This window comes from Rhineura floridana, chromosome 10 (genome assembly GCF_030035675.1).
Source record: "Rhineura floridana isolate rRhiFlo1 chromosome 10, rRhiFlo1.hap2, whole genome shotgun sequence".
Lineage (NCBI taxonomy): Eukaryota > Metazoa > Chordata > Lepidosauria > Squamata > Rhineuridae > Rhineura > Rhineura floridana.
Window position 1 is genome coordinate 57,336,832 of NC_084489.1, and position 23,272 is coordinate 57,360,103.

Genomic DNA, 23,272 nt, shown 5'->3' on the forward strand with positions numbered 1-23,272 from the left:
TCACAATCACCACTTCTTTCTTCTTTCACCTGGGGCATGTGCAAGGAGGGAAAAGCGGTGATAACCTGATTAAGGGGAGGGTTTTCAAACATGTATCAAGTAACCATATGCACCCTTGTGGATGGCAGGCTGTAGGATTAATCTAGATTGAAAGCAGCATGTTGAGGATGGGCAAGAATGATTCCTGACTGAGAAAAAATACATTTTGTGCTACAAACAGGTTAGTGTGTATGCAGCTTGAAAGTTAGCTTGTTGACTGAATGATGTTTGACAGATTAAAAAAAAAAGTTGGTTGAAGAGAGCAGACCCATCCCCAGATGTTTTGCTGTCTGTGGCAAAGGACAAGGTGGTGCCATCCTCTTTTCATGTAAAGCAGCTGGCCAGACTGAGACACTGGCAACAGGGCAGCAACCTCCACTGCACCCCAAGGCAACAGGCTAGCTTATTGGGCAGGCTGTATGGTACATGCAATTCTGCTTCCTCCACCACCTTGCTGCCTGTCCCACCTCTGTCCCCATCATCTGCTGCCTGAGGCAACAAGCTCACTGTACCGAATGGTAGGGTTGGCTCTGATGGACCTTTATGACTATGCTGCCACCCAGAAGACCATGTGTATGTGGGGACACTTTAGTTACCCAGAGTTTTAAAAGTTCTTGTGTTCAGAAAACCTATGTACAATTACCATGCCACAACCAGCCAGGAAAACTCTAGCATGATCAGAACATAGTGAAAGTAATCATTTATATATATTATTATGACTCCCATGTGGAGTGCTGGCTTTGGGGTGTTTTACAAACACCTAGAGCAACATGTAAATCAGCCAAAACAGTTGAGAGGTAAAGCATGTTAAGGGATTTTAATCAAAAATGACTGTTTTGCAGACTTTTGGGTGGCGTATGCATTTAATGTGCATTATTTCCCCCAAAGAATCCTGGGAACTGTAGTTTACCCCTCACAGAGATACAATTTCCAGCCAGAGCTGGGAAAAGTTACTTTTTTGAACTACAACTCCCATCAGCCCCAGCCAGCATGGCCACTGGATTGGGCTGATGGGAATTGTACTTCAAAAAAGTAACTTTTCCAAGCTCTGTTTCCAGCACAATTAACAAACTACAGTCCCCAGGATTATTTGGGGGAAATAATGTGCTTTATATATACAGTGTGTACACAGCCCAAAATCATTCTTCTCCCTCTTTCCAGTCATGTTCCTTTCATGTACTCTTCTGAATTCTTTGCCTTTTTCCTTCTCCCTTCCAGTTTTCTTGCGACCTCATTATTCACAGAAATACAAATACATCAAGTTGATTTAGCATCACTTGTTTTGTTTACATGGTTTAAACTTTGGCCTCTTGAAGACCCAACCCATATCTATAGATGAAACGGCAATCCTGAATGAAAGGCATGCCGGAACATGTCTGCCTCTGAAATCAATTTATTATTGCAAGCACAATCAGTTTTGTTTCCTGTGATGGGGAAAAAAACCAAGCAGTTTGCAAGCACCAAAAGTAGAGTAAAAAAAAAAGGTATAAGATTGTGATTGTGTGGGTTAAGCATGCATGCTAGTTATTGAACTGTACGCGAATAGTCGAAACGTCATCTTTCAATGAGTACATCTCAGTACAGAGTAGGCTTGCTGTCTTGCACCTTAATAACAGCATACCCCATTATTTATGCAATTTGTATTAATTATTCCTCCTAGACAACATTATTCTGAAACAATGTTCCTGTGTATTCCCGCCCTTCCATATTCTCCCCTTTTAAGGTGATGTCAAAGGAATTGTTTTAAAGGAACTTTTACAGTTCCCATCATCATAGCAGAGTGAAACTTTTAGCTGTGAACTGACGGTGCTATTATTATCTCACCTTGGTTGATAACAGAACAAAAAAGAAGGGTCCCTAACGGACAAAATATAAGCAATAGCAAGACCCGAGATGTAGGAAAGGGTTCTATATTGAACTATATATAAAGGGGAGACTGGTAGAATAATCCAGTTCAACTTCTTCTCGTCTCTTTCAATCCTGCCTGTTTCTTTTCTTAACTATCCTTGGAAGAAACGATAGCAGTTCTGTCTTGAAGACATGATTGTTGTGCTTCTCTAGTCAATAAGAATACTTTTACATAAGCAGCTGTTTTTAGATGGTAATGTCTTAGGCTGCAATCCAATACATGCTTGCCTGGGAGTAAGTACCACTGAACCCAATGGAGCTTACTTCCAAGTAGACACGTACTGGATTGCAGCCTTAACTGTCAGTACAGTCCACTATTAAGCATCTAGGAGGGCCTTTCTTATGCTTTTATTGTGAGATAACAATTTTCGCTATACATGTTGGGTACATTTTCTCCTTTATGAGCCCAAAAGAAGAAAATTATTCCCAAAACCAATTTGTCTTTGTAAAGCCAAAGACTAACACAGATGCTGTTCTTGAACTTGCCTCTGCAATGTTGTACTTTCAGATATTCAATCTATTATTCAGCAATGGGAGCTGGTGTTTTTGTTGCTTCCTACATACATATTGCATGTTGGACACTGGCAGCTGGCCGCCAGATCAAGAAAATCAGGCAACATTTTTTCCATGCCATTATACGGCAAGAAATTGGATGGTTTGATGTAAATGATGTTGGGGAACTGAATACCCGTCTCATAGAGTGAGTATATATTTCATACATGGTTAATGTATTTTTGAACAGAGAATCTAATGTTAATTATCATTATTAGCTTGATTAATTTGCATAAAGATTTTTGTTTATTGGTATGATTTTAGGCACTGGGTATTTAAAGTAGGTTCCTAATATTGCTTGACTCATCTTCAAAATTAGAGAGAGAATAAAATTGAGAAAGAGAGAAAAGTTTAAGAAGGAGATAGAGATTTGGTCCCCACTGGGGAAAAAAACCTGGACTCATGCATTGTGCAAATTTTATCCTAACCAGTTTACCTTAATCTTTTTTAGTGATGTCTCAAAAATCAATGAAGGAATTGGTGACAAAATTGCAATGCTCATTCAGGGAATAGCTACATTTCTAACAGGATTTATAATCGGGTTCACTAAAGGATGGAAATTGACCCTTGTAATACTTGCAGTCAGTCCTGTTCTGGGGCTCTCAGCTGCAATTTGGGCAAAGGTGGGTATACTTTTGCTAAAATATACAAGTATCTTAAACAATAAATATTTTTCACTTGTGAAAATATCACTGTGGTTGTCTCTAAAAGTCAGTTTTTGATTATTTCTGTGTTTTGCAAGGATATCCAAAATATGGCATGAAACTGGGGGAGGGCATTGCCTTCCTGGCCTGCTTGTGTGCTTTGAGGTAGCATCAGGTTAGCCCAGGGGCCACATTCCTTTCTGGGCAACCTTCCTGGGGGCCACATGTCAGTGGTGGGTGGGGCCAGAGGCAAAAGTGGGCAGAGCAAAGGATGGAAATGCTAACCTGTGTACAGTGGGCTAGCGTCTACATGTATCTCTTTTTATCCTCCATCCAGCCAAGCAAGAAGTATTATCAGAGTTCAAGGGCAAAAACATTTGGGATGCAAAGCAGGGCTAGGGTGGGGTGTGGCTTGGGGGAGAGGGTGTGGTCTGAGGAGAGTTCTGAGAGCAAGAGAGCAAGCCCTGGCCTGAGGCTCTCTACCTCTGACCTAGATCTTTTTCTGTAATATGTGTACATGACCATCCCATAGACAGCTGGTCATTATGAGGGCAAAACTTTTCTGGGAGTGGGGACTGGACTGGCTGTGGCCCACATGGTCTATTCATGGCTGGGCCCCTGCTTCATTCATCTCAGTTGGAATATACAAACCAGTCAGCATAAGATTTTTCTGAAATTTCCTGCTGTGTGTCCTGACAATATAGCAAGATGCTTTGTTTTTGTAGCAAGGGGTACTATGCCACTGCCAGAGAACCTGTGTCCCTCCAGATTTTGGGACTCCCAACTCCCACCATCCCTGACCTTTGGCCATGCTGGCCAGGGATGGTGGGAGTTGGGAGTCCCAAAATCTAGAGAGACGCAGGTTCTCTGACAGTTAGGGATCGTGGGAACTGTAATCCAGCAACAATATCTGGACACAGATTCTCTACGAGTGTACTATACCATGATTGTTTTGGGGTGTGTGTGTGCGTGCTTATTTTTAAAGGGAAGTATAAGTAAAGAGAATGAAGCAGGTGCCAGACCTCATATCCAATTATCTTGAATCATGGCACTAAAAGAAATACTGTCTTTGTCCTACAGGTCCTTTCTGCATTCACCAACAAGGAGCTTGCTGCATATGCAAAAGCTGGATCAGTTGCTGAGGAGGTTCTATCATCAATTAGGACAGTGATGGCTTTTGGAGGACAGAAGAAAGAAATTGAGAGGTCAGGAAATGTTTTGTTGCTGTCAGTTCATTTTGAGTGGCCACTCTACATGTGTCGTATACGTCTTGTTTATTCTGTGTTTGACATTTTCCAAACTGAACAGTAAAATTTGAGCCCATCCATCTGGCTAAATGCCAACAAAGGTTAGTAAGGAGTAGGCCAGGGACATTCTCTCCCCCTTGCCCGACTTGTTCTTCATTTAAACCAGGATTGGAGAACCTTTTTCAGCCTGAGGGCCACATTCCTTCATGAACAATCTTCTGAGGGCCACATACCAGTGCTGGGTGGGGCCAGAGACAAAAGTCGATGGAGCAATGGATGTGAGTCTTGTCTCTGTACAGTAGGATGCATTCCAGCCACACAAAGTCAGAGGTTTATGCACACCCCACAGGTACACCTCTCTAGACTTCATCCATCCAAGTAAGCAAGAGGCATGATCACAGTTCAAGAACACATTCCAGCCATGCAAAAACACTCAAGGGGAATGCAGAGTAGGGGCAAAGAGGGATGTGGCCTATGGAGCAGTGTATCTTGGGAAGAGTCTTGAGGGCCAAATAGAGAGGCCTGGAGGGTCACATTTGGCCCCTGGGCCTGAGATGCCTCATCCCTGATTTTAACATGCCCTATGCAGCTTTTCCTGTCTACAAGTAATAGGCTAACAAATTTTATAGTGAACCATGTGACAATTCTTTTACAGTTTCTGGGACCTAAAATCTCATGTCTTCTTGACCCTGTCATCAAGCAGAAGCAATCATTTTGACCACTTGAAATATTGTAGGAGCAGTTATGGAATTAGGGCTGTGGGAGAAGATATAAAAAGATGGAATGGTGGCATTAGTAGGCGACTATATTGGGCTTTTGTTTAGGAACTAACTTGCTAGTTCCTTTTTCTTTGGGTTGAATGAATTGCATTTATTTCTACAGGAGGAGTGAAAAAAGAAATCCACATCTGAATGGACTGGTGCTTTTTGTTAAAAGAAATTCTTCCAATAATAAAAATTGAGAGAAAATATATTTTTTTCTGTCTAGTGCAGACTATCTAATTTCATCAGTTTGCTATTCTTCCTTCAGGTATTATAAAAATTTAGAAGATGCTAAAAACATTGGAATTAAAAAGGCTATTACGGCGAACATTTCCATGGGAATTGCTTTCTTATTAATATATGCATCATATGCATTGGCATTCTGGTATGGAACTACTTTGATACTGTATGAAGGCTATACTATTGGAAAAGTCCTGACAGTAAGTAATGATTTTTAGTTTTTCTTTTGCAAAAAGAACAACAAATTCTGCCCTGAAATTCAGCATTTATTAAAGTAAATGAGGATGAGGGTCTTTGTAATGCAAAAATAAAGGATGGAGCCATGTATACTTAACAGTATATGAACTGGCACAAAGGTAGACCCATAGAAGCTTCTGTATAATAAAGAAACAAATGATGTATTAGAATTTTATCCTGCTGTTCCAAAGGAGCCCAGAGTGGCAAACAGCAAAACAACAAAATAAAAAAATGAAATTGTTTTATGCAGAGAGAGCAAGTGTGACGCAGTGGTTAGGAACAATTCTCATCAACTTGAGCCAGGGATGATAGGAATTGTATTCTAAAACATCTAAGAACATAAGAACCTGCTGGATCAGCCATTGGTCCATCTAGTCCACTATACTGTTCTCACAGTGGGCAACCACTGTTCTTATGTTCTTATGTTAACCAGTTGCCCATGGGAAACCCACAAGCAGGACCTGAGTGCAAAGAGCAATCTCCACTCCTGCGGTTTGTAGCAACTGGTATTTGGAAGCATATCGCTTCCACTTATGGAGGTGGAGCATAGCCATCATGGCTAGTTGCCATTGATAATCCTCTTTTAAATTAATCCAAGTTGAGGTACATCACTGCCTCTTATGGGAGCGAATTCTATAGTTGAGCGAATTCCATAGTTTAACTATGTGCTGTGTGCAGTAATTTCTTTTGTTTGTCCTGAATCTTCCAACATTCAGCTTCATTGGATGTACACAAGAAAAGATTTTCTTTGTCCACTTTCTCCATGCCATGCATAATTTTATACAGTTCTATCATGTCACCTCTGAGTCACCTTTGTAAGTGGCAATAATGGTTAAACTGAATATTTTGAAAAAAATTGTTAGTGTTGCACCTGTGCTCCAACTTTTTTCTGCAGCTACCACAAGACAAAAATTAGGTCTTTGCTTTTATGCCATTTGCAAGTCTTCAGTTGACTTCTCAAGTGACATTCCATCAGGAATCACTCATTGGACTCACTCTGCCCTGTGCTATGTGAAGACCACTTGAGCTTCCTGGCTCCTTTTGGCTGCAGCAGTGACCCTGTGGCCATCCAGATGCTATTGGACTCCAGTTCCCATTCACCCCAGCCACCATAGCTAATGGTCAGGATGATGGGAGTTCTAGTCCAACAACATTTGGAGGGCCACAGGTTCCAAATCCCTGATCTACAGCCTGACTCTGCATAAAGCAGCTGCTGGCAAGCTGGTTAACTCCTGTTGGAGCTCCTAACAGTGGTGGCCCAAGCTGTTTGGGTTCCTGAAACACCTCCTGTCTTTTTACTAACATACATAAGGTACACTCTCTGGGAAAGCCCTGACGTATAAAGCTTCATGAAATTGACTGGCAATTGATTGAGTACAAACCACATAAGGTACTTCCTCCTCATAATGCATAATCAGTTTATAGAACTGATTTCCACAAGATGTGGAGACACCTATTGTGTTAGATGGCATTCATAGAGGAATACAAAACTGAATGAAAGGATAGTCTTGCCAAGGTTGCAAACCATTATGATTAAAGGGATCCTGCATGTTCAGAGACAATATGCTGTTGAAAAATAATTGGAGGGAGTGCAGCAGTAGTTGTTGTTATGTGCCTTCAAGTCGATTTCAACTTATGGTGACCCTATGAATCAGCCACCTCCAAGAACATCTGTCATGAACCACCCTGTTCAGATCTTGTAAGTTAAGGTCTGTGGCTTCCTTTATGGAATCCATCCATCTCTTGTTTGGCCTACCTCTTTTTCTACTCCCTTCTGTTTTTCCCAGCGTTATTGTCTTTTCTAGTGAATCCTACCTTCTCACTATGTGTCCAAAGTATGATAACCTCAGTTTCATCATTTTAGTATCTAATGATAGTTCTGGTTTCATTTGTTCTAACACCCAATTATTTGTCTTTTTCGCAGTCTATGGTATGCGTAAAACTTTTCTCCAACACCACATTTCAAATGAGTTGATTTTTCTCTTATCCACTTTTTTCACTGTCCAACTTTCACATCCATATATAGAGATTGGGAATACCATGGTCTGAATGATCCTGACTTTAGTGTTCAGTGATACATCTTTGCATTTGAGGACCTTTTCTAGTTCTGTAATAGCTGCCCTCCCCAGTCCTAGCCTTCTTCTGATTTCTTGACTATTGTCTCCATTTTGGTTAATGGCTATGACAAGGTCCTTGACAAGTTCAATGTCCTTGTTGTCAACTTTAAAGTTACATAAATCTTCTGTTGTCATTACTTTAGTCTTGACATTCAGCTGTAGTCCTGCTTTTGTGCTTTCCTCTTTAACATCAGCATTTGTTTCAACTCATTACTGGTTTCTGCTAGTAGTATGGTATTGTCTGCATATCTTAAATTATTGATATTTCTCCCTCCAGATACCTCCTTCATCTTGGTCCAATCCCACTTTCTGTATATGTTCTACATGTAGATTAAAGAAATAGGGTGATAAAATACACCCGTCTCACACCCTTTCCAATGGGGAACCAATCACAGTTTCTCCATATTCTGTCCTTACAGTAGCCTCTTGTCCAGAGTATAGGTTGCACATCAGGACAATCAAATGCTGTGCCACCCTCATTTCTTTTAAAGCATTCCATAGTTATTCATGATCTGCACAATCAAAGGCTTTGCTGTAATCTATAAAGCACAGGGTGATTTTCTTCTGAAATTCCTTGGTCCGTTCCATTATCCAACTTATGTTTGCAATATGAACACTGGTACCTCTTTCCTTTCTAAATCCAGCTTGGACATCTGGCATTTCTTGCTCCATATATGGTAGTAGGGGAGGGCTATTTGTTATACAGCCACTCTTGTGGCTGTATACTGTAGCCAACATGGATTTTTTACATTCTGCAATGTTAAATTGAAAATACCCCCGATGGCATTCTGATGCTTCCCATAAGCTCATTTTATAACAAAACCTCACAAAACATAGTCCTGAACTCAGAAACGCTTGCCTAACAACCCTCTAAATTTTCATTGCGAAACACAGAACAATCAGAGAGAATCAAGAGTTCAAAGTGTAAAAAGAGAGAGAGAAAAACAAACCCCTTTTGTACTTTTAGAGTTCTCATAATTTGTTGAAATTAATTAAAAATCAGCCATGTTCACAGAGTACATGTAATCCTATTACTGACCTTGCCCCATACTCTGAACGTCATCTTCTGCAGTTTATTTATTTATTTTATTATTTTATTTTATTAGATTTTTATACCGCCCGACTAGCGTTAGCTCTCTGGGCGGTGTACAACAAAATATAAAAATACAAAACATCTCAAAATCTCATAATAAATACAGCATAAACATATATAAAAACAAGGAATCAAAAACAGTTACAACAGAATTTAAAAATAAAACAAGTTACATATTAAAATGCCATAGCAAAGAGGAAGGTCTTAACCTGGCGCCGAAAGGACAACAATGTCGGCGCCATACGCACCTCTTCGGGGAGACTGTTCCACAATTCGGGGGCCATCTGACGCCCTTCCCTGGCTCTCCCTGTCCGGTTCCTACCTGCACTTGGCTACTGCCTGTCACTAGGCACCACCAGGGACTCCACCAGTCCGGACTGTCCTTTATTTTATTGTTTCTCTCCCCGCTCTAGCACAGATCTCAACAGATCCCCCTGCTAGGCAACCACCAGTCACGTCCTAATACTAGTATTCCCAGAGACTCTGAATACTGGTATTGTTATTCTCTTCACCACTGCCACCATTTGTTACAGTTCCCCTTCAGCCTTGGTCATTACCTTACCCTCCCTTCTGGTCTGTGAAACCCCAGCCAAGGATCAGGCCTTTGGTAAACCAAATTAAGTATTTATTAAAGATAACAAAGCTAACAAGATTAACAAGATTTCTTCTTAAGGCACATAAGCATATGGTTTTACTCAATACTAATCCGAACTCCACCCCCCTCCTTCTCCACTCTCTCCTGGCAAACAACTCTCTCAACCCCACCAAACAACCCACTCTTTCTCTTCTTCCCCCCAGATTCCACTCTCACTCTTCCTTTTATACGTTCAGCCATTTTAAACACTCAGCCAATCATCTAGCATTCTACTGCCCATTCACTCCCCCTCCTCTTTCACTCCACTTACCATGTATCTTCTAAACAACCAACACTTACCATATATACATTAATATAGGAACATCACATTTCCCCCCCCTTAAACAACGGCAGAGTATTATTCCTGTTCCAGGATTTATACGTCGCGTTAACAATATAAACAAGTCTCTATGGGGAAAATGTCTTTCTTTGTTCCTCTGTCTGGTCACGTCACTGCAGTCCCAGCCACTTGCCTGGAAAGTCCATCGGCCAGTACATTGTCCTTGCCTTTGATGAACTGGAAGTCCACTTGATAGTCCTGTAGGGCCCAGGACCACCTCTGCAGCATAGTGTTATGGTTTTTCATAGTCTGCAACCATAACAAGGCCCGATGATCCGTTGTTACCGTGAATCTTCGTCCCCACACGTATGGGCGCAACTTGTTCAGTCCCCACACGACCGCTAGGCACTCCTTCTGGACCGACAAATAGTTTTTCTCCCTCGGCGTCAGCTTGCGACTCAGGTACGCCACTGGATGTCTGGTGCCTTCTCTCTCCTGTGGCAAGACGACTCCCAGCACCAGGTCCGACGCATCTGTAGCCACGATGAATGGTTTCTCATAGTCTGGTGCTATTAATATGGGTCCTTGGCACAAGGCTTGCTTCAGTAAATCAAAAGCCTTCTGACATTCATCCGTCCATACCACACGCTCAGAACACTTCTTCTTTGTTAATTCATGCAAGGGGGTTGCTATTTCCCCAGAATTTCTCACAAACTTCCTATAAAATCCAGCCACACCCAGAAATGCCGTTACTTGTTTTTTGGTTAAGGGGATTGGCCACGCTTGTATTGCCTCCACCTTGCTCCATAAGGGGGTGATTTTCCCACTCCCCACCTTATGTCCTAAATAGATTACTTCCTTTAGTCCAAACTGGCATTTCTTAGCTTTTATTGTGAGGCCTGCTTTTCTTAAGGCCTCCAATACTGTTGTCAGGTGGTGGACATGCTCAGGCACCGACTTGCTAAAAATGGCTACGTCATCGATATAGGCCACTGCAAAATCTGACATGCCTCGCAACACAGTATTGATTAGCCTCTGAAATGAACTTGGTGAGTTCCTTAGTCCCATGGGTAAGGTCACAAACTCATATAACCCATCTGGTGTACTGAAGGCAGTTTTGGCTCTGGATTGCTCGTCTAGTTCCATTTGCCAAAATCCTTTACAGAGATCTAGTGTAGAGATAATGGTTGCTGCCCCCAATAACTCTAACATTGCGTCTACCCTAGGCATAGGATACGCATCTGGGACAGTAATTTTATTGATTAGCCGATAATCAATGCAAAACCTTGTCGTTCCATCTTTTTTCGGAACCAGGACAATACTTGAGGCCCAGGGACTGATGGATTCCATGATCACTCCTAATTCCAGCATCTCTTCCACCTCCTTTTTGATCTCATTCAAAACTTTCCCATTCACACGGTACGGAACAGATCTGATTGGGGCATGATCTCCAGTATCAATGGAATGTATAACTATACTGGTTTGGCCAGGTTTGTTGCTAAAGAGATTCCTATAGGTTTTCAAAACTCTCAGAATCTCTTCTTTTACTTCCTCCTTCACCTCCTCTGACCATTCCACTTGATCTACCCCTCCTTTGTCTTTGCTTTCCTGTACCAAATCTGGAAGTTCAGGCCCACTTCCCTCAGGGAATAAGGTAACTTGCAACACCTGTGCATCCCTGGTATGGTAAGGCTTTAACATATTTACATGAACCACTTTGCTTTTGTTTAATTGGTCTGTGGTGATTACATACGTCACTGTGTCAAGCCTTTCTCTGATGGTATATGGTCCTTCCCAGTTAGCCTGTAATTTGTCATGTTTCTTGGGTATGAACGCCATAACCATATCTCCCACATCATACACACGTTCCCTGGCTGTTCTGTCATATCAGTAACTTTGCTTCTGCTGAGCTTGACTGAGATTCTCTTTCACCACTTCCATCATTGATGTTAATTTATTGCAGAATTCCAATACAAAATCTACTACAGATGTTTTGTACTCTCCCAGGGTTCCTTCCCATGAATTTTTTAATAGTTCCAAAGGTCCCCTCACTTTTCTAGTGAACATGAGTTCAAGGGGTGAAAAGCCTGTTGACTCCTGAGGGACTTCTCTGTATGCAAATAAGAAGCATCCCAACCATTCATCCCAGTCTTGTGGGTGATGTTGAACATAGCTTCTGATCATGCCCTTCAAAACGCCATTGAATCTCTCTGTTAACCCATTAGTGGCGGGATGGTAAGTAGTGGTCTTTAGATGTTTTAGACCACAACATTTCCACATACATTACATCACTTCTCCCATGAATACACTGCCTTGATCCGTCAGCACTTCATGAGGGAAACCCAGCCTCATAAAGATTTTTAATAAAGCCTCTGCCACTACAGGGGCTTCTACAGATCTCAGTGCTTCTGCGTCTGGGTACCTGGTGGCAAAATCCACCACCACCACTAGATATTTCTTGCCATGCCTTGTGGGTTTGGAAAAAGGGCCCACCAAATCTATTCCCACTCTATAAAAGGGTTGTCCAATTATAGGAAGGGGCTTTAAGGGTGCCTTAGTCTTTACTCCACTTTTTCCCACCTTTTGGCATATTCCACAAGATAGACAATGTTGTTTTACATCTTTGGAGATGTTTGGCCAATAATAGTGTGCCGCCAATCTCCTCTTGGTCTTTTTTATTCCCAGATGTCCTGCACATGGGACATCGTGGGCTACCTCTAGCAATCTGGTTCTGTATTTGCTAGGTACTATCAATTGCTTCACCGGTTCACATTCATCCTTTCTCTCAGCAGGCATCCACCGTCTATATAAAATCCCATTCTCACATACAACTTGATTCCTCAGTTTGTCAGTGAAAGGAATCTGTTGGGTCAGAGCTTGTTCCTTTATCTGCTTCAAACTTATATCTTTATGCAGCTCTTCCCTGAATTGCTCTGCTTCTTTCTTATCAGAGACCACTTGATACAGTTTGTCTCCTTCAGCAGGCCTGCTAGTGGTTGCTATGGTGACCTGAGGCTGGTTAACAGATTCCACCCTGTTTGTTTCAGCCCCCCTTAATATGGCTTCTTTTTCTCTGCCAATTTGCTGTCTGGTCACTACATAGATCTTTCCTTGGGCGCCCATTACATCTCTTCCCAGTATTACTGGTTCTTATTGCTGGGCATTAATGCCTACTTTATATCGGCCCTCTCGGCCTCTCCAAGTCATTTCCACCAGGGCCACAGGCAAACTTTCTGGTTGACCCCTCACTCCTTGGATAGTCACAGTTTCCTGAGGTAATATTACCTCAGATTTTATTAAATCTGGCCTCAGTAATGTCTGAGCGGCACCAGTATCAAGCAATGCCCAATAATTTGCCCCTTGTACTCTCACTTCCTTTCTCAGAATTGAATCAAGGTCTGTTACTTCTGTCCAGTTTATCTGGCAAAACTGAACCTTTTTCGCTGTTTCTAAAGCCTTGGACTCTGTTTTCACTGCCCTTGTCTGAGCAGGATTACTAATGGGGTTGGCAACCTCACATTGAAAACGTAGGTGCCCCGGTCTACCACATTTGTAGCATAATTTCTCCTCACTTTTAGGGTACACAGATCCACTCTGGGGTGTCCTGTGCCCTTCAGATTTTACTGGAGGACTCACTCGCTGTGGTACCACATCCCTTCTGCCAGCATTATATGGTCTGGGTTTAAAATCTCTTGATGTTTTCCCCACCCAGCCAGTTCTATTGGAGGCGAAGTGATCCGCCATCTCTGCGGCCTCCTGCACCGATGTAGGGGAACGGTCTTTGACCAGGAGCCTTATTTCTGGTGGTAACTGATGGTATAATTGATCCAATATCATGAGGTTTTTCACCTCCTCCACAGACTGAGCTTTGTCAGCCATTTCCCAAATATGTCCATCAGTTTTGCCCCCAGCTCCACGAAAGACCTCCCTGTCTGTATCTGGCAGTTTCTGAAAAGCTTTCTAAAATAATCAGGCCCCAGTCTGAATCTTTTAAACACTGCTTCTTTGAATTCAGCATAGGTGACAGGCCTGTCTGAGGGGAAATATTGGTATACCTCAGCCAATTCCCCTTTAATCAGGTTTGATAAATACTGCATGTATTTATCTTCAGGTAGCCCCTACAACTGAGCTGCTTTTTCAAAGGTGCTGAGGTAAATTTGAGGATCTTGACCAGGCTCATAGACAGCAAAGTCCTTTGGAGTAATTTTTATTTTTGCTCCATCTCTGTCCTTTCTTGTTTCATCAGAATGAAACTTGTAATTCGGCATCCACTGCTCGTTGCTTCTCCCTCTCCTCAAACTCCATTCTCATTCTCTCAGTTTCCATCTTCAACTTCTCAGTTTCCAACTCCCTCTGCTTGTCTTTTTCCTCAGCCTCCCATCTTAACTTCTCTCTCAAGTACTCTATATAAGCGGGATTGCTTAAGTATCCTTCTGGGGTCTCTTCTCTGACAGGTTGTTTTTGCTGGGCAGTAGCAAATCCTATAAGTGCTACCCTCAATTCATCTACCCCTTTACCCTCGTGAGGTAAATTGAATGTTATGCACTTCTCCACCAGCTCCTCTCTTTTCATTTTTATGTATTCAGCCATGGTGTTTGAGTTCATTCACTCTTTGCCGCACACTCTTTGCCAGTCACTCTCACAAGAAATCTTGTTTTGTTATTTCTGTTTGCCACACCACTGTTCTGGATTCTCTAGTATTCGTATCTGGATTCTCTGTTGTTCGTATCCCACCGCTACTGCCACCACCTGTGATGTAGTCTCCTTTGTCACCACGTGTCTTTGGGACTCTCTTTGGTTCATATCCCAACGCTCCCACCACCTCTGACGCCCTTCCCTGGCTCTCCCTGTCAGGTTCCTACCTGCGCGTGGCTACTGCCTGTCACTAGGCACCACCAGGGACTCCACCAGTCCGGACTGTCCTTTATTTTATTGTTTCTCTCCCCGCTCTAGCACAGATCTCAACAGATCCCCCTGCTAGGCAACCACCAGTCATGTCCTAATACTAGTATTCCCAGAGACTCTGAATACTGGTATTGTTATTCTCTTCACCGCTGCCACCATTTGTTACAGTTCCCCTTCAGCCTTGGTCATTACCTTACCCTCCCTTCTGGTCTGTGAAACCCCAGCCAAGGATCAGGCCTTTGGTAAACCAAATTAAGTATTTATTAAAGATAACAAAGCTAACAAGATTAACAAGATTTCTTCTTAAGGCACATAAGCATATGGTTTTACTCAATACTAATCCGAACTCCACCCCCCTCCTTCTCCACTCTCTCCTGGCAAACAACTCTCTCAACCCCACCAAACAACCCACTCTTTCTCTTCTTCCCCCCAGATTCCACTCTCACTCTTCCTTTTATACGTTCAGCCATTTTAAACACTCAGCCAATCATCTAGCATTCTACTGCCCATTCACTCCCCCTCCTCTTTCACTCCACTTACCATGTATCTTCTAAACAACCAACACTTACCATATATACATTAATATAGGAACATCACAGGCCACCACTGAGAAGGCCCTAGATCTTGTCGCCGCCCTCCAAGCCTCCCTATGAGACGGAACTCGGAGGAGGGCCTTCGATGTAGAGCGTAGTGTACGGGCAGGTTCATATCGGGAGAGGCGTTCCGACAAGTATTGTGGTCCCGCGCCGTATAGGGCTTTATAGGTTAGAACCAACACTTTGAATCTAGCCCGGAAGCTTATTGGCAGCCAGTGCAAGCGAGCCAGAACAGGTGTTATGTGTTCCGACCTCCTGGTCCCCATTATTAATCTGACTGCCGCATTTTGGACAAGCTGTAGCTTCCGAACTGTCTTCAAAGGCAGCCCTACGTAGAGCGCATTGCAGTAATCCAGTCGTGAGGTTACCAGAGCATGTACGACTGATGTTAGGTCCTCCCTGCTCAGATAGGGACGTAGCTGGGCTACCAGCCGAAGCTGGTAGAAAGCATTCCATGCCACCGATGCCACTTGGGCCTCAAGTGACAGGGAGGGATCCAAAAAGACTCCCAGACTACGAACCCGGTCCTTTAGGGGGAGTGTAACCCCATCCATTACAGGGTGTATATCCACCATCCGATCAGGGAAGCCGCTCACCAGCAGCATCTCAGTCTTGTCTGGATTGAGCTTCAGTTTGTTAGCTCTCATCCAGTCCATTATCGCAGCCAGGCAACAGTTCAGCACATTGACAGCCTCACCTGAAGAGGATGAAAAGGAGAAATAGAGCTGCGTGTCATCAGTGTACTGGTGGCAATGCACTCCATAGCTCCTGATGACCGCACTCAACGGCTTCATATAGATGTTGAACAGCGTGGGAGACAGAACCGAACCCTGCGGGACTCCACATTGCAGAGCCCACGGTGTCGAGCAATGTTCCCCAAGCACAACCCTCTGGAGACGACCCGCTAAGTAGGAGCGGAACCACTGCCAAACAGTACCCCCAACTCCCAACTCCCCAAGCCTCTCCAGAAGGATACCATGGTCGATGGTATCAAAAGCCGCTGAGAGATCAAGGAGGAGATCAACAGAGTTACACTCCCTCCGTCCCTCTCCCGACATAGGTCATCATGCAGGGCGACCAAGGCTGTCTCAGTGCCGAAACCGGGCCTAAACCCTGATTGAAACGGATCTATATAATCAGTTTCATCCAATAGTGCCTGGAGCTGGCCAGCAACCACTCGTTCCAAGATCTTGCCCAGGAATGGAACATTTGCTACTGGTCTGTAGCTGTTGAAATTTTCTGGGTCCAAGGAAGGTTTTTTCAGGAGTGGTCTTACTGCCGCCTCCTTCAGACAGCCAGGGACCACTCCCTCTCGTAAAGAGGCATTTATCACTTCCCTGGCCCAGCCAGATGTTCCATCCCTGCTAGCTTTTATTAGCCAAGAGGGGCAAGGATCTAGTACCGAAGTGGTTGCACGTACCTGTCCAAGCACCTTGTCCACGTCCTCAAGCTGAACCAACTGAAACTCATCCAATAAAACATGACAAGACTGCGCTCCGGATGCCTCATTCGAATCATCTGCTATAAACTGGGAGTCTAAGTCCCGGCGGATGCATAAGATCTTATTCTGGAAGTGTCCAGCGAACTCATTGCAGCGGACCATCGATGACCCTACCATGTCCTGAGGGCTAGTATAGAGTAACCGTCGGACAACTCTGAACAGCTCCACTGGGCGGGAAAGAGATGACCTAATAATGGCAGCGAAATATTGTTTTTTCGCCACCCTCACCACTTCTAAATACTGCTTAGTGGAAACACTTACCAGCGCATGATTGCATCCATCGGGAGTTCGTCTCCACTTCCGCTCAAGCCATCTTCTATCTTGTTTCATCGCTCTCAGCTCAGGGATATACCACGGAGCTGTATGAGCTCTACACAGGAGAGGGCGCGCAGGAGCGATCGTATCAACAGCCCGAGTCATCTCCGCATTCCACAGTTCAACCAGGGCTTCGACAGGAGCGCCAGTCTTATCAGCCGGAAAATCCCCCAGAGCCCTTTGAAAACCTTCAGGATTCATTAGTCTCCGGGGGCGGACCATTTTAATAGGTCCCCCACCCTTGCAGAGGGAAAAAGCCACTGTAAGTCTAAACTTCAGCAAGTGGTGATCTGTCCATGACAACGGGAGAGATGTAAAACTCCCCACATCCAGATCACCATCCCCATGTCCAGTTGCAAAGACGAGATCTAGAGTATGCCCCGACACATGTGTTGGGCCGCTGACATATTGGGACAGCCCCATGGTTGTCATGGAAGCCATGAAGTCCTGAGCCGCCCCGGATAAAGTAGCCTCAGCGTGAATGTTGAGATCCCCCAGTACCAGTAGTCTGGGGGATCTCAACAGCACCTCCGAGACCACCTCCGTCAGCTCAGTTAGGGAAGCTGTTGGGCAGCAAGGTGGGTGGTACACCAACAAGATTCCCAATCTGTCCCTCTGACCCAACACTAGGTGCAAACACTCCAGGCCAGTAACTGCATGGACATGGTGCTTGATGAGTGAGATGGAACTCTTATAGACCACAGCGACCCCACCTCCCCGACCCTCAGATCTACCATGATGCTGAACCAAGTACCCTGGTGGGCAAAGCTGAGAAAGACTAACTCCTCTCTGCTCACTCACCCAGTTTAAAAGTTAAAAAAATGCCTGTCTGACTTTTAATTAATTTAAGAATTTTAGCATTGAAGTCAATGATAAGCCTGGGCATGTCCAGTAAGATCCGACTGTCACTGTTCTAAAAGCCAGACTCACAGCTGCTTGGCTTTGCTAATCAGGGGGCCACACCCATGCCAGACATTTATTTCATTTTAGACATTCATGGCTTCGCCCAAAGAATCCTGTGAGGTATAGTTTGTGAAGGGTGCTGAGAGGTGACTCCTATTCCCCTGATAGATTTCCAGTGGCTAGAGTGGTTAAACAGTCAGCAGCTCTGATTGAAGCTCTGTGAATGGAACAGGGCATCTCCTAGCAACTCTCAGCTCCCTTCACTAACTACACTTGCCAGGGTGCTTTGGGGGAAGCCATAAAGTGGAATAAAGGTCTGGTGTGGATGTGGCCAGTGACAGCTTCGGTTTAAATTTGGGTGGGAGACTACATGTGCCTGCTGTAGAATAAAAAGGTGGGGGAAACCCTGAAATAGAATGATACTGTTCACAATGTTTTCCTTTTGGAAAGGAAAAGGGCTTCCCCTCTGCCCAGTGCCCACCCATCCAATCTCTTCCCCTCCCCCTCCCCTTCCTTCCCTCTTCCTGCCCTCCCTGCCCCTCCCCCAGGTCAGTTTTACCTATCCTAACCATGATTGCATAGAAGTAAATCCCATTGAACTCAAAAAGTATGTAAATGATCAAATCTTCCCTCCTCCTCTCTCCTATCCACTCCCTCTTGCCCCTCCCCTCCCCTATCCCCTTCCCTCCCCCTCCCCTATCACCTTCCAATCCCCTCCTTCCCCCTCCTCCTCCCCCATGGTCAGTTTTGCCTATCTTAAGCATGATTGCACAGGAGTAAATTCCAATGAGCTCAATAAGCAAATGATCAAACCTGCCCTCTCCTCCTCCTCCCTCCCATCACCTCCCTTTTGCCCCTTCCCTCTGCTTTCCTTTGCCCCTCCCCCTTCCCTTCCAATCCCCTAATTTCCCCTCCCCCTCCTTCCTCTCCCCTCTCCCCTCCCTTCCTTCTTCCCGCTCCCCTCCCCCTTCTCCTCCCCCGTGGTCAGTTTTACCTATTCTAACCATGATTGCACGGGAGAAAATCTCATTGAACTCAATAAGCATGCAAATGATCAGACCTGCCTTTCCCCTCCTTCTCCTCTACTCTCCCTTCCTCCTCCCTTCTTCCTCCCCTCCCCTCTTCCTTCTTCCTCAGAGGCACATGTTAGCAAATTCTTCCAAGCGACACAGGAAGTGGATTGGACTGTGAAAGACCAACCCAAATTGTGTTGGCATTTTTAGAAATTTGTGCGACAGTACAACATCTCAGAGAGGAGGTCAGGTCTCCTGCTCCCCTAGTGCATTCACTATAGCTGCCCACTTTCCCCGTTTTTTAAAGTTTGCTAGAAATATCTGTTGGCTATAGGTACGTGGAAATTTTGTGGCCTGATGCAGCAATGGGTGCTTTTCTGTTTTTCACCAGATGAACAGGAGCTGTGATGAGCACTTCAGTGCTCTTATTTGGCTCCATGTCAATGTGGCTTGCAAAGGAGGAGATCCTCCTGGCCCAATCTGTTCCTACTCTGTTCTTGCCATCCTTTTAATGGCTTCCAGCCTCTGCCATCCTGAGGCAGCTCTTTCACCTTGCCTCTTGGCAGGGACACCACTATAGGGAAGGGCTGTAACTCAGTGGTAGAGCATCTGCTTTACATGCAGAAGGTCCCAGGTTCAGTCTCTGGCATCTCCAGATATGGGAGTGTCTTGTTTCTGAAACCTAAGAGTTGCTGCCAGGCAGTGTAGTCCAGGTGTGGGGAACCTTTGGCCCTCCAGATGTTGCTGAGCAACAACCCCCATCATCTCTGGTCACTATAGCTCAGCAGCATCTGGAGGGCCAAAGGTTCCCCACACCTGGTGTAGATAATGCTGAGCTAGATATGGTCTGACTCAGTATAAGGCAGCTTCCTGTGTTCCTATTTTCCTCCAAGTTTTGGAGAGCCATTGGGCAAGACACCCTCCACCCCCCAGTGAATCTATGTCCTCATTGCAGCAGGCCCAAGGGGCTCTCATTAGTGGGTCCCTGCTGGGGTTGCAGGCCCTCTTCAGATGCCCAACCATGCCACCTCTTGATGATGACCCTATCTGTGCACTGTGTTTTCACTTTGAGAGCGTACCTTTGGACCTGTGTATTTGTTAATCACTTTGCTTTGCTTTCCACTAATCTATGTCTGTACTTGCCTTGTCTGCTTGCTTGTATTGCTGCCTAATTGTCCTTGGTTTTTCTGACCCTGCCTGAACTTGCTACTCGAGTTCCCTGTCCAGTGACGCCAAGTATGTTCTGGTTTATCCCCTGACACATGCACTGGCTTCCTTGTATTGTGCAGCCTAGCATTAAGCAAGGGAGGGGGGGAAAGTGCGGTATATTATGATATGGGAGGCTCCGCATTACTCCCACTCGCTTGCTGGCACATAATGAAAGGATATCACTTTGGTGTAGGGGAAATACACAGTGCTTTTAGTCCTCTTCCTTTTTCCCTTCCAAATTTTGGAGCCAGGCTTTAGGAAAATATTAAAACATATTAAACTGTTTTAGGGCTCATAAATAATATTTTTAGACATAAGAGGTTTTTCTTGCGATTAAACAGAATAGTTGGCTGTGGTTTGATAAACTAGGAGGGGAGGAACCAATGGGTCCTCCCAATATAAGTTTCCTCATTTTCACTGGTTGATATTGAGACGCCATGCAAGCCTATCAGATCCTAGGATCAGGTGAAGGCTCTTGGGATGGTGGCTACCAGATTGGCTCTGGAGCCTGGACATTGGCACAGGTTTCTACTGTGGATTTTCCAGAGCAGGATCCTCTTAGTCTTAGGGCATAATGAAGCAAGTGACAGGGAGCTATCTAGTGATCTTCTAAGCATAGTGTGGCATTTTAGCTGATGGTAATAGAAAAATATGGTTTTGCAATGGGACCTTTTCCTCGTAAAGATCTAAATAACGCAACATATTCAGTGTTAATGGGATTTAGCAGAGATAACATTCTGTGGATTGCATTCTTTTTGGGTAGACAACAAATAAAGTTGCCACTTATCTGTATGTCGTTTTTGTTGTTGTTTAAATTGTCTACCAATCTTTTTATTTGGGAGTATAATATTATTTCTAGAGAAAGTAATCATGTGTACACTTAGTGGGATTCACTTCTAAGTGAATATGCTTTGGACTGGGCTGTTAGGAGTTTCTGGGAGTTTCTTCTGATTGTGCCCAATAGGTTATTTTCCAGATAATGATCTCAATGAAAGGAAAGATAAGATCAATAATTTAAAGGATAGAAAGGGTCTGGAGGGTAAGAATTAAGCAGTCACTTGACAATGCAATTTTATACAAGTTTTAACATAAGCAAGCCCTTTTGAATTAAATTAGGCTGGTTCCCAAATAATTGGGTATAGGATTTCAGCCAAAGGTACACAAGTTCTAGCATGAACACAGTGAACTCTGGTTCTTTTGAACAGCAGATTCCCGTGTTGTATTGCACAAATCTGCTTTTAAAATTCCCATTTCAAAAGTGGTTTGCGTGCTGCATGGGAATTAGCTGCTGTTCAAGAAGCATCACTTTAAAGCCTCCCTGGGTGCATGTCATTATGTGGTTCTTTGGCTTCTTGCCTTATTAAAAAATAACATAAAATACAAAAAAGCTGAAAGTATGCTGCAGTGAGAAACATGTGTCCTCCTTAAAAAAAGAAAGTGTGAAAGCCGATCTTTTCATGCCTCTTACACTCATAAAAACAAGCCAACCAAAATGCAGAGAGTGGGAACAAAATTAGAGAACTGCAGGGACATCTCAGCAAAATTTACCTTATGAACCCGTGATGTGGTCTTTGAAACCAGTTATAGGCTCTGCACTCTTTCGTATACCACTTACTGTTTTAACTACTGCTTTGAGCTTATGCTATGAATAAAAGCTCTATATCAATTATGTTTCCTTCATCATTGGTCACTTCCAGACTACCCATTTATTGACCATTCATCCTGATTTGTTTGTGGGGAGGTTCTAAGACGCCAGTTGTTTGTTGAACATTCATTCATAGCTGTTGGTTGGGAGGTTATTCAGTATGGTGTGCCATCAAGCAGTTGTCATCTCACCCTTTCCCATCACTTCCCTTGCCATAAGAGGGTTTGTTGTGCAGAAGCTCCAAAACCACTTTAATTGCGCAAACTGAATTTACCGGTATGTGATGGAATCCCACCTGAAAAATACTGACAGTCTGGAAGCGCCCTTGGTTTTTGTTATTTAGTAGATACATTTCTGCTTGAAATTCAGGCACATTACCGCTAAGATACATGTTTGGCTAAAATGAATGAGGATTCAGAAATATATTGTCTTCTTATTTTGGACTATATTCCCATTTAGGTCTTCTTTGCTGTGCTAATTGGAGCATTTAGTGTTGGTCAGGCGAGTCCAAACCTAGAAGCATTTGCTAATGCAAGGGGGGCTGCTTATGCAATATTCAACATCATAGACAATGTAAGTATCCTTTTCAGAGCCATAGCTCAAAATGATAGAGACCCAGAGAGTCTGAGATCTGTTATAAGTTTGTAATCATCATTGGTTAGGATCCAAAGAACAATGAGACTAGTTCCATGGTTTGCACAGCTCCTGATGTCACGTGGCAAACCACACCCAAAACAAAGGGAACTTGAAAGCACTTTCTGATCAGAGCTTGGAAAAGTTACTTTTTTGAACTACAACTTCCATCAGCTCCAGCCAGCATGGCCACTGGATTGGGCTGATGGGGGTTGTAGTTCAAAAAAGTAACTTTTCCAAACTCTGTTTCTGATGCAGTGTGGGGGTCTGCTATTCAAAGGGGAAAAAACCTCACTGGGTATACAGTGATTGTATATGTTTTATATTGTATTTTATTTTGCTGTACGTCGCCCAGAGTGTCCGTTAATTCGGACAGATGGGCAACTAACAAATAAAATTTTATTATTATTTATTATTATTATTATTATTATTATTATTATTATTGTGTGTGCCTAAAGTACTTCTTTGACTCCCAGCCATCACATATATTGTTAATGGTTTCTTTCTAATGTTCACTGACTAGCTGTGTAGATCACAAAATAACAGTAAATAGCACTGAAAGGTTAAGAATCAATACTATCTGGCCAAATGAGAGCATAGTTTGTCCTACCTGTTGCTACCTTGAAATAATCAATCCAGTTCATACATGGTCTTCTTTTGAGAGATAACGTAAGACAGAGTAGTTATGAAATAAGGAAGAAATTGGGGACAGAACAAGCATTTGAATGAGTGGGAATAGTATGTGCTGCATGCATCCATAGATGAGGACCAAACTAGATGCGGCATTCAATGTGTCTTTG

The 23,272-nt window shown here is 43.7% G+C and overlaps 1 protein-coding gene across 7 annotated transcripts in view; it reads left to right on the forward strand.

The window, feature by feature from the left end:
• Positions 1 to 23,272, forward strand: part of ABCB1 (ATP binding cassette subfamily B member 1) — a 116,043-nt gene that overhangs the window by 49,191 nt on the left and 43,580 nt on the right. For all 7 annotated transcript variants that reach the window (XM_061585614.1, XM_061585616.1, XM_061585613.1 and 4 more), the window contains 5 exons: positions 2,456 to 2,647; positions 2,951 to 3,122; positions 4,224 to 4,348; positions 5,420 to 5,591; positions 22,299 to 22,412. In XM_061585614.1, the coding sequence (XP_061441598.1) occupies positions 2,456 to 2,647; positions 2,951 to 3,122; positions 4,224 to 4,348; positions 5,420 to 5,591; positions 22,299 to 22,412 (775 nt within the window). The remainder of the gene's footprint in view (positions 1 to 2,455; positions 2,648 to 2,950; positions 3,123 to 4,223; positions 4,349 to 5,419; positions 5,592 to 22,298; positions 22,413 to 23,272) is intronic.